This window comes from Myotis davidii, unplaced genomic scaffold (assembly GCF_000327345.1).
Source record: "Myotis davidii unplaced genomic scaffold, ASM32734v1 scaffold60, whole genome shotgun sequence".
Taxonomy (NCBI): domain Eukaryota; kingdom Metazoa; phylum Chordata; class Mammalia; order Chiroptera; family Vespertilionidae; genus Myotis; species Myotis davidii.
Genome location: NW_006293007.1, coordinates 1,678,867 through 1,696,881, shown reverse-complemented (window position 1 = coordinate 1,696,881; position 18,015 = coordinate 1,678,867). Strand labels below are relative to the sequence as shown.

The 18,015-nt window shown below is 45.8% G+C and overlaps 1 protein-coding gene across 1 annotated transcript in view; it reads right to left on the bottom strand.

Moving 5' to 3' along the window:
- The window catches only part of EML1 (echinoderm microtubule associated protein like 1), a 63,055-nt gene that overhangs the window by 44,806 nt on the left and 234 nt on the right, over positions 1-18,015 (bottom strand). The window contains exons 2-4 of the mRNA XM_006766605.2: positions 15,167-15,193; positions 11,904-11,925; positions 9,001-9,136 (exon numbers count right to left, since the gene is read on the bottom strand). Of these exons, the coding sequence (XP_006766668.1) occupies positions 9,001-9,136; positions 11,904-11,925; positions 15,167-15,193 (185 nt within the window). The remainder of the gene's footprint in view (positions 1-9,000; positions 9,137-11,903; positions 11,926-15,166; positions 15,194-18,015) is intronic.

Sequence of the window (18,015 nt, the reverse complement as noted above, 5' to 3'; positions counted from 1 at the left end):
GGGAGTCGGGTCTGGCGCCTGTGGAGGAGCCTGTGGGGGTGGGCGTCCTAATGCCAGCCTGTGACCACATGGCGCTCAGGGCGGCACCGAACCACAGCCGGGGAGGAAACCATGCGTGAGGAAGGAGCTGAGAGGAATCCAGGTCAGAGAAAGCTGTCGGTTGTGGGCCGAGAAACTGCTCAGGAGCCTGAGGCGCAGAGAAACCCCGAGGGGCAGGGAAGGCAGGAGCCAGGAGAGCGAGGCCCAAGCAGAGAAAATGCGGCAGGACTGGTTAGGGGCTGGCGCTGCGGGAGGGAGGAGAGGTGACAGAGAAGTCTGTCTGCGAGGCTCCGGCTGCACGGCTCCAGGGGAGGGCGGGAGACTGCCAGGCAGTCCCCTGGCCTGAGCCCCCATAATTACACCCCCAGTGCTGCAAGCCCCGCCTGCACAGGTGCGCTCCGGCTCCGCTCTGTCCCTCCCCCCTCCGGGCACCGTGCAGTCCTCCTCCCTTCGTGACTTCCATCCTTCCTCTTAGCATGTTTTTAAAAACCGCACGGTGTGCCAGCATTTGAGAAACCACTCCCTCTCTACGTGAGCAAACAGAACTAAAATGAGCTCCCTGCACGCCCGCTGGCGGCGGAGGAGGCTCTGAGGGCGCAGCCCTGCACCTCCCAGCTATCAGCAGGGGCGGGCGGGCCCCAGCCAACGGGAATTTTTGGAATGTGCAATTTGGGGACAAGGAAATTACAGATCTTAGGAGAGCATGACATTTCTGAAATGTGGGGATTGACATCTTAAAATGATAGAAACCTTTGTGCTTAAAGTTCAAGATCTCTCACTGAGGAAAAGCACAGGCTGACGCGACGTCAGGGGTCATTCTGGGCCAGTCATCCCGTAGGAGGCTCCTGGGCACCCGGAGGCAGGGAGGCAGCCTCCGCGGGGTCCTTGTGGGAGTTCACGGCAAGTTCACAGCAATTTAACGAGGGGGAGGGGAGGGATGGAGATGGGACAGGACTTCACTTGGGGTGGTGAGCACATGGTATAATATACAGACAATTATTATAGAATTGTGCACCTGAAACCTATATAACTGTGTTAACCAAAGTCCCTCAATAAATTCAATAAAAACTAAGGAAGGGGCCTGCAGCACGGTGGGCAGTCGGTCAGCTTGGCGGCAGAGTGCCCTGCTTGTTGCTGGCTGTCACTGTTGTACCGACTGCGTCTCTCGGGGGCGGGGACCAGGTCGGCTTCCTGCAAGCCCCTGGGGCAGTGCTGATGAAGCCCGGGACCTTGGCCTTGGACACGGTCCTGAAACTCTAGGCTCAGCTTCCTCACCCAAAACAGTCAAATAAAAAATTCAAACTCTCAATGGGATGAAATGCTCTGAAAAACGCCTGGAGAACAGATGCTCGTTGGGCAAACCTGAGCTTCCCACCCCTGCCCTTGGTCCCTTTCACGGATGGACTGTCTTGATTTGCAAAGTGGAGAAAGTGGCCCCTAAGTTCCCTCCCAGCTCAAACGGTCTGTGAAGGGCCTCTGAACACAGAAGGTGCTGGGGAAAATAAATAAATAACGGCTTGGATAAACACGCCCGTCAAGAGCCAAAAGCCCCATTTTCTGGTCATTAACACTCAACCTGGTGGCTGGAAGCGTTAACAGGGAACAGTAATGATGGAAACCAGCGCAGCAGCAACAGGTGACGTATATTAAGGACCCTGCCTTTTACCTGTCACCTAATTCCAACCTCACAAAGCCCCTGCAGAAGCATCACCGCCCATTTCACAGGCGAGGGAACAGATTTGGGGACAGAGCCACCCGCTGCGGGTCCTTCACCCCCTGCTCTCTCCCTCGAGCCCCCTCGTGACGCCCTGCAGTCCATGAGAGCCCTCGCTCAGGACCTCTGAGGACCTGCTGAGGCACAGGTCTGAGACCTGATGAACGGGAGGCACTAAGATCTCTAAGCTACTGTCTAACAGGGAGCTGAGCCTGGCCGGTGTGCCTCATGGTTGAGTGTGGCCGATAAACCAGGAGGTCAAGGTTCAATTCCCAGTCAAGGCACATGCCTGGGTTACCGGCTGGATCCCCAGTAGGGGTGTGAAGGAGGCAGCCAATCAATGATTCTCGCTCATCACTGATGTTTCTATCGCTCTCTGAAATCAATCTATCTATCTATCTATCTATCTATCTATCTATCTATCTATCTATCTATCTATTTTCTATCTCTCTCTGAAGTCTATCTATCTATCTATCTATCTATCTATCTATCTATCTATCTATCTATCTATCTATCCACATTTTAAAAAAGGAGCGGAGGTTACTGGGGAGGCAGCCAGGGTTACCAAGTACAGTAGGTGGCCCTCCCTTGGGTGGTACCTACTCAGTTTGCCTGCACTGGGGAGACTCAGACCCGTTCCATCTACGTGTAAGGCGCAGAAACAAAGCGGAAGAAACGCGAGCGCCATCATCAGGGCTGGAGAAATAGCTCAGTGAGCTGCCGAAGTTACAGAACTCACACCACGTGCTGGGTGGAAAAACACGCCGTTTGCATATACAGACGTGGGTATAATCCATCACAACTCTTTCTGCATACTGGTCCTTCACACATTTGCATTAAAATGTAAAGCTTTTATTTTTTTAACCTACCATTGTTGGATGCATAGAAGAAACAAGACATTTCCTTTTGAGAGCCAGAGCTCTTATGCATGCAAGGATTTACTGGGGCCCAGAGTGAAGGACAGAAAATGAGCCGGAAGACAAGACACTGGCAGAAACCAGGGCGGCAGAGGGAGTAATACTGTATCCGCAGTGGGAGGCACCTCCATAGTAACCAGCGGGGTATTCCTTCTGGACGGAAGAGTGCCCTTTATTCTGAGGGTCGCAGGAAGGCTGGCTGGCGACACAGGCGTCTTTTTAGAGGCTTTCCGGGGCAGAGGTACACAGATGCCACCCCTTTTTCTTGTTCCTTCTGGTCTTTGCTACCTTTTCAAATAAAACACCTAAGTTCTGAAAAGATCACAGCACTCCAGACTTCACACTTACATATGCATTCGATGTTTTTTGCCAACCTCATGAAATTTTTGCCAGGGAAATCGGTCACCAGAAAAAAAGTGGCAGTCTTTTTTTTATGATCAGATAACTCTAAGCATATAAACTATCATTATGTCTTTCTTTTGTATGTGACTTGGAACTGAGAACTGGTTTTACAAACTTTTGCCAAATGACCCCACATTTTTTACAGTAGAAAAACCAGAAACCTGCCAGGTAGCTATTATGCAAGACCAGGGTTCCCAGATGGTGTCACGGCAGCCGCAGCACTAACTCTGGATTAAAACAATTATCCACTCAGCAAACCCTTACTGGGCACCAACCTTATCTTGGGCGCCACGCAGAGCACTGGGGAGTCAACGTGGGGCCACAACGTGGCTTTTGTCCTAAAAAGTCTGAGCGATGCCCTAGCCCTGTGGTTGGCAAACTGCGGCTTGTGAGCCACATGCGGCTCTTTGGCCCCTTGAGTGTGGCTCTTCCACAAAATACCGACTTCTGTGCATGGGCCACGAAGTTTCAATCGCACTGTGCGTGTGCGCCTGCATGTGGTATTTTGTGGAAGAGCCACACTCAAGGGGCCAAAGAGCCGCATGTGGCTAGCGAGCCACAGTTTGCCGACCACTGCCCTAGCCGGTTTGGCTCAGTGGACAAAGCGTCAGACTGCAGACAGAAGGGTCCTGGGTTTGATTCCGGTCAAGGGCATGTGCTTGGCTTATGGGCTCGAATCAATAAAAACATATTAAAAAAAGAAAAAAGGAAAGAAATGCCAAGAAAAAAACCCAAAAAACAAAAAATCAAAGCCTGAGCTAAATCTGACAGACCGAGGTCACTGCTTCAATGATTAAAAACAGCTCTTATCTCTCACTGTCTAAAGACATAATTTTTTGGCAAAAATCAAGTGATTTCCTAAGAAGGCTGGTGGTCTTGCCCTAGCTGGTTTGACTCAGTGGATAGAGCTTCGCCTTGTAGACTGGAAGACCCTGGGTTTGATTCCGGACAAGGGCACGCACCTCGGTTGCAGGCTCGATCCCTGACACTGGTTGGGTTGCATGCGGGAGGCAATCAATCGATGATGTCTCACATCGATGCTTCTCTCTCTGTCTCTCCCTCTCCCTTCCACTTTCTCTAAAAAAGTCAAAGCACAAATATCCTCTGGTGAGGATCAATAACAACAAAAAGAAGGCTGGTGTTCCCGGACAAGGGCACGCACCTCGGTTGCAGGCTCGATCCCTGACACTGGTTGGGTTGCATGCGGGAGGCAATCAATCGATGATGTCTCACATCGATGCTTCTCTCTCTGTCTCTCCCTCTCCCTTCCACTTTCTCTAAAAAAGTCAAAGCACAAATATCCTCTGGTGAGGATCAACAACAACAAAAAGAAGGCCGGTGTTCTTGGAGAATCGACAGATCACAAGAAGTGTGTGGGGGTTTTTCTGCCACATGCGGCCGACTCCCTGCGCCCAGAGAGGAGAGGGGATCCCGCCTGCTAAAGGGTAGGAGCCGAGTGGTCTTCCTCTGCTCACAGGAGAATATTTCCATCTCTATTCTGCTGCCGAGAACAGACCCAGAGCATGAATTTCACGCCTACATTTCGATGCTCCTCAATAACAAAATATTAGAAATAAACATTTAAAAACCAACGAAAGCAGATTTTGTTTGTCTATTTAAGTCGTGCACGGTCCGTATCTGGCTGTGGTGCATCTATAAAAGGAGCATCTCTAACAAGTGCGACTCCCTTTCCTGAGGACCGCCAGCTGTCTGTCTGGAAGCAAGCGGGTTGACCGTCCTGCCTTCCACCCCGAGCAGAGTGATTGTAAAATTATGCTCTCCTTCTGCACCCGCTTTGTTCTCTCCATCTCCCCTCTCACAGCGCCGCCCGCTGTAAAGCCCCACGTAGGAGTGGGAAGAACGAGTGCTGATCTGTGCTGAACCCGTGGAAGTGTTCGTCTATTGTCAGCTGCAGCACCCCCACTGAGCAAGGTATGACCTACAACATCTTCCCGGATTTTCTGCCTTTTTTCCTTTGACTACTGGAAACAAAGCTTTTCCCAAGGAGGCCAAGACCAGCCCCCTTCCAAGTCTTAATTGACAACACAAAGCACAACCACTGGGCCCTGGAAAATTTCCAGGGGATTTTGTTCTTCAGCACTGGGCTGAGCCCCCAGGAAAGAAAACAAACAGCCCATCCGCACACCACAGATGCTCCAGCGCGGCGAATCTGGAACTCCGATGACAGGACCGTTTCTACACGGTTGTAAACACATTTGAAGTGCTTGGAAGTTGTTTTAAATCCTAATATATACAATGTCTGTCTTTGTTTTTTCTTCATCTTTGTTTTCAAAATTCTCTCCTAATGAGAGACTAGTGGAACTTTACAAACAGGGAGTAACCATCAGATGCTACTGTTTGGGCTTCCAACTTCCAAATGATGGGAACTCACATCCACAGAAGCCCACAAAAGCCAGAGAAAAGACGTAAGTGGATCCCTACTCTATACAGAAACCAAGAGTCTGGGACACTCCATCTCAGGAAACTGTGTATTTCTAATTCGCAGCTAGATAATAACTTTACTTTTATTTTTTAAGCTCTGAAAAGAATGTCCTTTAAGTTCCAAGTATCTAAAAGAGGCATAAATTATAAAATTATATTTTCTTCAAGAAAAAAGGGAATCTCATTTTCTCCCCCATTAACTATTTGCTCCTTAAAAAAGTCAATCTAAAAATTAAACAACTCACTCCTAAAGAACCAATGGGTCAAAGAAGACATTAGTATAGAATTTAGAAAATATCTGCCGACAAATAGAAATAAAAACAAAACATACTAAAACTTATGGGATGCGAAAAAGCAGTATTAAGAGGGAAATCTATAGCCATAAACACATACACTAAAAAGAAAAAGGATCTCAAATCAACAACCTAATTTTTAACCACAAGCAACTAGGAACAGAAAAACACAAAAGTTAGCAAAAGTAAGGAGATAATAAAGAGTACAGCAGAGATAAATAAAATAGAGAAGAAAAACAAAAAAAAGATCAGTGAAATCAAGAATTTTTTTTAAAAGTTCAACAAACTTGACAAATCCTCAGCTTGACTAAGGAAGAGAAGACACAAGTAAAATCAGAAATAAAAGTTGTCACAGAAAAAAGATTGTAAGAGACTACTATGAACAAATATATGCCAACAAACTGATAACCTAGAGGAAATGGATAAATTCTTCAATACATACAACCAACCAAGACTGAATCAGAAGCAAATAAAAATTCTGAACACATCTATGATTGGATGGACATTGAAGCAGTAATCAAAACTCTCCCAACAAACAAAAGCCCAGGGCCAGATGGCCTCACTAGAGAATTCTACCAAATATTTAAAGAGGAATTAATACCAATCCTCTTCAAACTCTTCCAAAGAACTGAGGGGGTGGGAGGGACACACTTCCAATTTCATTCTATGAGGGCAGCATTATTCTGATACCAAATCAAAGACACAACAAGAAAAACTACACAGACCGATATTCCTGATGAACATTGATGCAAAAATCCTCAACAAAATAAGACCAAACTGAATTGAACAGTACATTAAAATAATTATATATACCATGACCAAGTGGGATTCACATTTGGAAAGCAGGGATTGGCATATGAAAAGCAACCAATGTAATACACAACATTAACAGAATGAAGGACAAATAACAAATGTTTGTCTTGATGCAGAAAAAGTACCTGACAAAATTCAACATCCTTTCATATTAAAAATACTCAACAAGCTAGAATAGAAGGAAAATACCGTAACATAGTAAAAGCAATCCATGAGCAGCCCACAGCTCACGTCACATTCAGTGGTGAAAGACTAAAGGCTTTTCTTCTGAGAACAGGACAAAGCAAGGATACCCACTGTCCCCACTGCTACTCAACATAGCACTGGAGGTCCTCCCAGTGCGATTAGACAAGAAAAACAAATAAAAAGCATTTAAATTAGAAAGGAAGAAATAAAGTTACCTGTTTACAGAGAACATTATCTTACATGTAAAAAACACTAAAGATTCCACACACAAAAAATTTAAAACTAATAAACAATTTCAGCAAAGTTACAGATAGAAAAATCAACACACAAAAATCAGTTGCATGTCTATACATTAACAACAGCTAATCCAAAAAGGAAATTAAGAAAACAACCATATTTGCTATAGCATCAAAAAGAATAAAATACTTAAGAAAAATTTAACCAAGGAGGTGAAAGACTTGTACAAAAAAACTTCATGGGAAGAGACAGAAGAGGTTGTAAAGGGGGGATAAATGGTGATGGAAGGAGACTTGACTTGGAGTGGTGGACACACAACTCAATATACAGATGATGAATTATGGAATTATACACCTGAAAGCTATATAATTTTATTAACCAATATCACCCTAATAAATTCAATTAAAAATAAAGAAAATGACAAAAAATTGCTAAAAAAATTGAAAAATGATAAATGGAAGCACATCCCATATTCATGGATTGGAACTCTTTACTACTGTTAAGATACTATCCTACCCAAAGTAATCTACAGAGTCAGTATAATCCCTATCAAAATCTCAATGGCATTTTTTTTTGGTAAAAACAGAAAAAAATTGTAAAATTCATAAGAAATCTCAGGGGACCCCAAATAACCAAAATAAACTTGAAAAGAAACAAAGTTAGAGGCCTCACACTTCCTGATTTCAAAACATAATGCAAAATAACAGTAATCAAACTGCTGTGGTGTCTTTATTGGCATAAAGACAGACAATACAGACCAATGGAATAGAACAGAGAGCTCAGAAATAAACCATTGTGCATATGGCCAAATGACTTTTGGCAAAGATGCCAGGACTACACAACGGGGAAAGGACAGTCTTTTCAACAAATGGTACGTGGAAAATTGAATATCTACATGCAGAAGACTAAAGGTGGACTGCAACATGAAGGTTGTGGTAACCTAAATTTTGCCATGTGCCAAGTATAGGCCTGGGAACAGCATTTTCTTTTTTACCTGGGTTATACCCCCATTTTTCTTCAAAAGAGAATTGTAAGTAAAAAAAATACAAGGCGGTACAGTGTAGTTTAGGTAATGGGTTTTTCAAAGGTACTATGATTAAATTTTACAGGGACGTGAAATACGGCACAGGAAATAGAGTCAATAACACTGTAATAATTATGTATGGAACCAGCTGGATATTGGACTTACCAGGGGAACATTTTGTAAATGGTATAAATGCCTAACTGCTATGCTGTACACCTGGAACTAATATAAAATAATATAGCCGAAACCGGTTTGGCTCAGTGGATAGAGCGTCGGCTTGCGGACTGAAGGGTCCCAGGTTCGATTCCGGTCAAGGGCATGTGCCTCGGCTGCGGGCACATCCCCAGTGGGAGATGTGCAGGAGGCAGCTGATCGATGTTTCTCTCTCATCGATGTTTCTAACTCTCTATCTCTCTCCCTTCCTCTCTGTAGAAAAAATCAATAAAATATATTTAAAAAAATAATATAGAATGTCAACTGTAATTGAAAAAGTAAATAAATAGCAAAAAATATGATTAAATTTTAAAAAGCAGAATAATAAATCTATATGGTTTCTGTTATGGCAACACACCAATATTATACTTTTACAAGCTTTAATTAGAGGAGAAATTGTAAAGTGTCATATAAGAACAGAAATACATTTTTTTAAAGATAGCCTTTTTTTAAAAAATATATTTTTATTGATTTCAGAGAGGACGGGAGAGGGAGAGAGAGATAGAGAAACATCAATGATGAGAATCACTGATTAGCTGCCTCCTGCATGCCCCCTACTGGGGATCGAGCCCGCCCTTGTCTGGAATTGAACCTTTAGGCCGCAGGCCCACGCTCTATCCACTGAGCCAAACCAGTTAGGGCAGGAATATGTTTTTAATATGTACTTAAACATCTGAGATGGATTTCTTTTAGGCGTCCTTTAAGTCACTTTGTGCCTACCTTTTGGTTATTGCCGGCACAGCAGTTTCTTTCCTGGTCCCGGAGGGGGACGGCAGAGAGCCACTAGGTTTCTTTGGTAACACGGTGCCGTTGTTGACGGTGGTTCTTAAAGGCAAGGTCTGCACCAGGGGTCTTGCTGTAAGACAAGCAGAAAAGGAAATCAGAACGTGCCCCTTGTCAAGGTCCCTCTTTAAGATCCGTAGAAAGGCATCGGTGTTTATCAATGTCAGCAAAAATGAACAAAGGTGCAAAGGCAACTCACTCATGGGGATTTTTAGCAAGTGGTGCTGGAACACAGAACCTCGACACCACCCTCACACCTCATTCAGAAACTCACGCACAATGGACCACATATCTAAGTGTCAAATGCAAAGTGATAAAACTTCTAGATGAAAACATGGGAGAAATGGGACCTGGGTTTGGAGATGACTTTTTTTTTTTTTTAGATACAACATCACAAGGCCAATCCATAAAGAAAAAATTAATAGCTTGGACTTCATTAACATTATAAAAATTTTCGCTCTGCGAAAGACATTGTGAAGAGGATAAAAAGAGAAGTCATAGCCTGGGAGAAAATATCTGCAAATCACATGGCTGATAAAGGATTTGAACACAGAATATTAACAAAAAACACATCTAAAAACTCAACAGTAAGCAAACAAACAGCACATTAAAAAAAAAAGGCAAAAGATCCGAACAGACCCCTCACCAAAGATGCACAGATGGCAAATAAGCATATGAAAAGACGCTCAGCATCTCTTGTCACCAGGGAAATGCAAATTAAAACAGTAATGAGCTATCTCTGTACACCTATTAGGATGGCTAACCTCCAGAAAGGAGACAAAACACCAACTGCTGGGCAGGACTCAGCCACAGGAATTCATGCCTTGCTGGTGGGATGCGAAAGCGTAGTCACCCTGGAAGACAGTTTGGCAGCTGCTATACATAGTCTGACCATACAACCCAGCAATTGAGTGACACGAGGTATTTTCCCAATGATTGGAAAACTTACGTCTATAGAAACCTGCATTTAATATTTATAGCAGCTTTATCCATAACTGTCAACAACCGGAAGCAACTAAGATATCCTTCCGCTGGTGAGTGGATAAACAAACTCTGGTACGTCCATACAGTGGAATGTGACTCAGCAAAAAGGCCAATGAACCAATCCATTAGGCAACACGGATGAGCCCTATTTCTATGTTGCTAAGTGAAAAGAGCCAGTCTGAAAGGCTACCTACTGTAGCCTCCCATGACAGCCTATAAAAGGCAAAACTATAGGGACCAAGACCAGATCAGAGGTTGCTAGAGTTTAGCGGTGGTGGCAGTGAGGAGAGGGGTTGGCCAGGCAAAGCATCGGAGACTTTTTAGGGTGGTCAAACTCTTCTGAACACTACTGTGGTGGTGGGAAGTGACACCATGCATTTGTGAAAGCCTAGAGTGAACTTGAAAGGATGCAAATAAAGTCAATTAGGAGATGGGGGAACCTCAGGATGGGATGCAGATTGTGACAAAAGAATCTAACTTACTACACAGATATGCTCTAGCCTCCTGGATGGGAGTGGAGAGGAAAGGTGCTGACAAGTGATTCTGGAAGCGAGGGGAGGAGGTAAGATTACAGAAGGAACTGCACGGAGCCCTGTATTCTACTTAGTAAAGTTGCTTCCCATGGGGACACAATTCTGAAACCACTATACATAAATACTAGGTTGAACAGCTGAGCGAATGCACGGAGGATGGGCGGAGCCAGGCTTCTCGCTGTCGGGAGGGTGGTAAAGACCAGAAGGGGCAGGCTGGAAGGAACAGGTGGTGATGGCCGAGGAGGAGACGTTGGATGAAGCCACGTCTAGCTGGACAGATACAAAATCGTAGACACGTGTGTGTACACAGGCTGGTGTAAACACATGGATTTCCCAGCTCTGTCTGCTGAGAGCCTAAAGCAGGGACACCCAGTGCCCAAACCTTGGTTTCTAATATCATTCTACAGTGAAAGGAACAGGCCCCCCTGGGGAAGTACTACATCTAGGGCAAGGGCAGGAACATACCACATGAGCCTGGAGCATCTCATAGTGTCAGAGAGTAAGGAAGTGCTAACAAAACCCCAAAACTCTGTATTGATGACGGGACGGTGAGTCAAAGGGAGGCGGGAGCCAACAGAAAGCTCCCGACGGCCAAAGCTGGAACAATCTGAGCAACGAGATAAATCAAGCTGCATTGGATTGTAGCCCCAAGTTTAAAATAAATGCCACAAGTCCACACTGATGCACATAAGTGACTGAGTAAATGACTGAATGGGGGAGAAGAGATAAACGCCCACGTGGTCATCCCCTGTGTCTTGGCCTGGCTGTCGAGACTGAAGGCTCCTGGAAGTGGCACCTGTGACGACACCCCACCCAGGAGGTATTCGACATGTATTTGTGGACCCGGCTGCATTAAATTCCGATAACAAAATCCCCGCTTCAAAGGAAAGGCATTATGTTGCCACATCTGAGTCACTCCCTCGTTTTGTGCCTCTGGGCCCAGTGGGCCTAGCACACCCGAAGGGCAGTGTGACCACAGGCAAGACCCCCGGGGCCCATTTTCCTAACCCATAAAGTAGAGGCTTTAGTCTGCAAGTGCTCCAAGGGCGTCCCCTCCTGCTCTGAGACCTATGATCCTAACTCATGTGAGAACGGGCTCTGAAAAGCAACACCCTGGTGGGTTCTCTCTGACTCGCCAACCCACAGGAAGTGAAAGAAGAGGAGTCCGAGGCGGAAGTGGACAGGCCCAGTGGGGGGAGGGGGAGGTGAGGAGAACGGGGAGCTGGAGACCCCGGCACAGGTGTGGCGCCGGGGCCAGCAGTGACTTGGCATACATGCAACAGAAGGTCCCCACACTCTACCTGGAGTGAAACTCCTGTACACCATCCACAGGGTGCTGACGGGACTCTGGCTGTGAGGTATTCCGAATGTCAGGTCTAAAATGTGTGCACGCAAGCCTGAAAGGAACATGTTTCTCATCTTTCTAAGTGGTCGACTGGGGGAACCAGACTTCAAAAAGTACTATCCATGAGAATATATTTTCAAAACGACAGTTGATGCAAGTATGGAAATTCGAGTGTAGCTGGTCAAATCCACCAATGCCTATTGTGACATTGATATTAAGTTATAATCTAAGATCAAGACTGATATTAACAACTCAATGTGCAACATTTGTTAAGTAAAACTTCCCACTAGGCCTAAAAATAAATTCAATTATGCAAAGCATGACTATGTGCGTGATTACATGTGAAATCCACAGTTTAGCTTTAGCATATCTGACCAGTGTGGACCTAGAATTCCCAATTACCTTTTTAAAAATTTAAAATATGTCTATATTTGGAATTGGAGAAGGCTACCTGCTTTTGCTAAATTGTAAGACAAAGTAGATAACTGATTAAGTGCTGGGCATGATTCCTGTCACCAATACCCAGGGAAACTGCAGATGCTTCTAATTCTACCTTTGATCCAGTAACCCTACTTCCAGGAATCTGCCCTAACGATGTGCTGGAATAATACAACATGGCATATGTACAATTATTTTTAAATTATTTGTAAAACATGCCAAAACCGGTTTGGCTCAGTGGATAGAGCATTGGCCTGCAGACTGAAAGGTCCCAGGTTCGATTCCAGTCAAGGGCATGTACCTGGGTTGTGGGCACATCCCCAGTAGGAGATGTACAGGAGGCAGCTGGTCGATGTTTCTCTCTCATCGATGTTTCTGACTATCTCTCTCCCTTCCTCTCTGTAAAAAATCAATAAAATTAAAAAAAATAAATTATTTGTAAAACAAAGGACTGCCAATAGGGACTGGCATCAACCATGGCTCATCCCCACAGTGGAGTACTATGCAGTGGTGTAAAAGGAAAGAGGTATTTTTCTTTCTACTTTTATATACACGTGAACATTTTCATAAAGTTCAAAAACAATCTTTCTTGGTCTCTGAAAAAGTGACTATACCTACTAACCCTTTTCTATAAATCACTAAAGCATTCCTACCTAAATTGGGGAGTGAGAAAACAGAAGGGACTGTGGTGTGCTCTGCGCAACAGAAAGCAGAAGTGACTTTCCCTAATAACTGATGGGTAAGGCGAGAGAAAAGGAGAAAGCACAGTCGACGGGAGAGAGGGGAAAACGGTGCTGTAATTGTGGTTAACCAGGATAAAGAACTAAGTTCATGATTCTTTAACTCACTGCAAATTTGCTAGTTGTCTCTATCTAATAAGATTTGTGAAGGGATCATAACATAGTCTTTCACACAATTATGTGCTGAATAGGATCTACTGTACTTGGGATACTTTGCCAATCAAATCAGACCTTGAGAAAAGAGCCCTCATTCCCAGTCATATAGTTATGCATTTCTTAAAGATTTGACTTGATTTGCATAATGCAAATTTGAATAACACTGCTAAGAGGTGAGCACAGCAAAGCAGCATGGGTGGCGGAAAGAACCCCCTCATGCGTCCAGTGGCCTTGGGGTCCAGACCCAGATCCCCCCTCACTAGCTGTGTAGCCTGGGACAGATTATTCTGTCCTGGAGGCTGCTGCCTCCTCCGTGAAATGGGCATGTTAATACCGCCCTCAAAGGATTGTGGGAGGTGAAATGAATTGGTAGACCCAATATCTACTGCAAAGCCCAGCCCCTAGCCGGCTAGTGAGTGGTAGCTACGGTGACATTTTAAACATCAGGAGAAGTGTCTGCAGCAGAGGCTACACTGTTAAAGATCACTAGCACCGCCAGCAGGGGTGTTTGGTTATATTTATTAAGTCTTTGATCATCAATGAGGCTATTGATTAAAAAGTCTGCAAAGGTACATGAAAGTTTTACAAAAGGCAAGCTGTCCAATCGCAGCCAAATTAAAGTGAGCAACAGGAGCTACTCACTGGTTAATGTCAACAAAGCCTACGACCCAGATGCTGGGGCAACAACCATATTGCAGCCCACATTTTACATGTAGAACCCCATGACGCTCTCCTGGCACTGACAGGGCAGTTAGCCGAGCACGTGTACAATGGGTCCGTTATTCATTTAACAAATTTGTGAAGCACGTGAGCCAACTCCAGCCCCGGAAGCCAGCGGAGAGCCTGCTGCTTGCCTCAGAGCAGCAAAGGTCAGATTCGGTGAGGACGGAATCACTCTTAAACATAAATGTCTTTTGCTTATGAAGGACTATTCACCAAAGAACATTTAGAAGCCAACTAAAGTAGAAATGTAAACCATCATACTCCTACCACCGAGGGGAAAACCCGATAATAACTGTTGGTATGGTTCTTTCAAATGTTTGCATAGATTTGGTCTATGTGGTTGGAATTTAGTCTTTACAGCTTGATATCCAGCTTTTGACTCGGAATATAATACATAATACATGAGCATTTTCGCTGTTGTTACCAATCAGATATTTTTAAAGATACACAGCGTCCAATCAGGAGATGCCACAGTTTTCTGGCCATGCCCTGCACTTGCTTCCCCCTATTGTTTCCCATCCAATTCCCCTTGTGCATAATGCCACAATGAACCCCTTTATTCACAAGCATTTTCTGTATTTACACTCACAATAGCAACAGATAAAGGGGTCAGTTCATGTCATTCTACCAGCAGTGAGTACAGCCCCACTGCAACCACAACGCTGAGAAAACCTGAATACCAGCGAGAGTTTTAGAATACATGCCCCGCAAGCGGTTGATTCTCTCTTCTCCGCTCTATGGTAAGCCAAGTTCAGCAAATCTTCCCGTCTGCACGTGGATCCAACGTGGACAAAGCTAACTTTGTAGGCAGACATTCTCTACAGTAAAGACACAGGTGAGGCAACCAGTTCTTAATATTAAAAAACATATGAAAGGAAAAGGAAAAAGAGATGGCACGGTGGGGGGCTTGGCTGAGGTTGGCTATGAGCCAGTATCGCTGGGCTAAGAAGAGTTGGGGAATGAGTGCAGTAGGCCATTTGAAGGCAGGAGAATATTGTAAAAAGGACGAGTAGCCCGAGACACACTCCCTCCACTTAAACTAGGCCCACAGGCACTTGAGGGGGTGGCCGCAGTCTTCCGTCTCAGGAAGCCTCGCACTTGATCTGAGTGAGTTATGTCGGGGACCACAGTTCTCGTTGTCACACTGGTTAAGTCCTAGGAGGAAAGACCAGGTGAGTCCCAGCTCGGACGGCTTGCCTCTCCTCCAGCAAGTGGAGAGGAACCGGGACGATCGTCCATGGCCTCGCAGGCCACGCTGAGGCCAGTGAGTGGACAGGGCAGTCCAACCGCCGGGGACGGGACAGCACAGGCCACAGCTCACCCTGCACTTGCTCTGGGCGCTGGATGCTGACTGCGCCCAGCCCCGTCCCTGCCGCTGCAAACAGCACGGGGACCTGAATATTTAAAAGTTAGAATGCCACGTGTCCAGGCTAGTTCAGGCCTGTATTAGGATGGCCAGCAGAGTGAAGTGATAACAACGTGGCCTTTTAGAAACCAAAGGAGGTTTGTCCAAAACCCATCTTCTCTAAAAGATGCCCCGACCAAACCAGGGCTGCGGAGTGCCAGCCTTCCAGGCAGGGGGTGCGCGTGTGGGCCAACGCCGGCCCTCGGAAGCAACAGCACCCAGAGCTGGTGAAGGACACCTCCCCCCAGCTCCAGGGTCCTGTGTGGAGGGAGCAGCAGGTGAGCAGGGAGAACCACCCCTCCCTCAGGGCTCCCCCCCGCACCGGCCTCCGTGGCCTTTCTCCTTTTCCTGACGTGACCTTCTGGCTGTTCTGCTTTGACTTACTTTCACTTATAAAAAGGATGTTATAAGAAACACCAGCTCTAACTATGAAAAAAAATGATTTCTCCTAGGAGTTTTATAAAAATCAAACTTCACTCTTTTTTTAAAATCCTCACAGGAGGATATTTCTTCCATTGATTTTTAGAGAGAGTGGACAGGAGGGAGGGGGGGAGAGAGGGGGGCTAGAACCTACAACTCAGGTATGTGCCCTTGACTGGGAATCAAACCTGAGATCCTTTGGGCCCAGGCTGGCACTCCAACTACTGAACCCCACCACCAGCCAGGGCGAACTTTACTGTGAATCAAGAAAAGATAACTCCTGGACAGCCTTCTCTTATTATCTCCCCCCTAATTTTCTAAAAATAAAGACATTGCACAAGTCTGGAGTTTTACATGAAGCAACTACTTCAAATGTACCCTTTAAGATACAGTAGTCATCACAATTATTTTTGGAAAGCTGAGTAGGTCAAGAATACCTAAAATAACCTGGTTTCTATTTAAAACGCCTGATTGCTTTGCCATTTAGTAGGAGAGAAAGATTACTTGAAAGAATTATTCAAAATGCAGACGCTGCTAACGTGTATATCTCATAGGAGCTGGCGGTGACGACCCCAAGGCACAAAGAAATAGACTTCCTTCCACAGGAATGTGAACACAGCCGAGTCCTGGAGGAACAGCTCGCACCCGCAGGAGACAGGCCCCCCTGACTCCAGGAAAGCATGGGAACTGTCAATCACCTGTCAAATCCAAATGAAATAAGAAAGTCCATTTTAAAGGGACATTACAGCCCGGCCGGTGTGGCTCCGTGGTTGGGCATCTGTATCTATGAACCAGGAGGTCAGGGTTTGATTCCTGGTCAGGGCTCATGCCCGGGTTGCCGGACTCGATCCTCAGTTTAGGGTGCGCAGGTGGAGTCGATCAATGATTCTAATCATTGGTGTTTCTATCTCTCTCTCCCTTCCTCTCTGAAGTCAATAAAAAAAATAAAAATGAAAGAAAGGGATATTACAGGCCGCAATCTCAAATGTTGTAACCCAGTGGTTCTCAACCTTCTGGCCCTTTAAATACAGTTCATGTTGTGACCCAACCATAAAATTATTTTCATTGCTACTTCATAACTGTAATGTTGCTACTGTTATGAATCGCAATGTAAATATCTGATATGCAGGATGATCTTAGGCGACCCCTGTGAAAGGTTCGTTCGACCCCCCAAAGGGGTCACGACCCACAGGTTGAGAACCGCTGTAAAACTAACCGAAGGAATTCCACAGACAAGAGGAATTTAATTCCGCTTCGGAGGGTGGCCACGAGGAAAAGTCATTCTGGCAAAAGGTGAGCCACGTGTATGGGCTGGAAGCAGACATCAGGGCACCAACTAGCCGGACAGAAGCTGTCAGGAGGTAATTCATTCCCAACATTCCAAAAAGAAGGTCCCTACCAAGTGACTTAAACAAAAGCACTGCAGGCCAGAAGGGAGTGGAAAGAAATATTCAAAGTGATGAATGCCAAGAACCTACAACCAAGATTACTTTATCCAGCAAAGCTATCATTCAGAATTGAAGGTCAGATAAAGAGCTTCACAGATAAGGAAAAGCTAAAGGAGTTCATCACCACCAACCAGGATTATATGAAATGCTGAAAGGTAGGGGAAGGTAGGGGGTAACGTGGGGATAAGGACACAGATGTAATATCTTAATCAATAAAAAATATATTAAAAAAACACACAAACAAACAAAATAAAAACTACTGCCTTTGTTATGTGTTGTTCCCAGTGCCCCGGGAAATGAAAGGAGTGTCCATTTCCCAGAAGCCCACGGACACAGGAGCCTGGGGGAGGCTGTGCTCACGGAGAGCAGAGAAGGGGATTCAAGGGAAACGGGGTTGCCCAGGAGGAGCTCACTAGCTAGTGTGTGTGTGTGTGTGATGTGCACACGCGTGTGTGCATGTGCATGCATGTGTGCGTGTGCGTGTGTGTGGGGGGGCAAGGCTAAACCTCAGGGCTCTGAGCTCCTCAGGGAGGGCCCAGCCTCAGGTGTCAGGTGAGCACTGAGAAGGGGCGGGGAGTTAGCCAACGCCTCCCAAGGGCACCCACGGGAGGGCGGGTTTCTTGCAACAGAGGAGAACACTGCCCTGCCCGCGGGGTGACCAGTGCGGCTGTGGCTGCGGCTGCGGCCCTTTTTCTGCGTGTGGGTCCCTGTCAGTATCAGCAGTGCGGCGGCCCGGGGAGGGGCCGACCAGGAGCCCGAC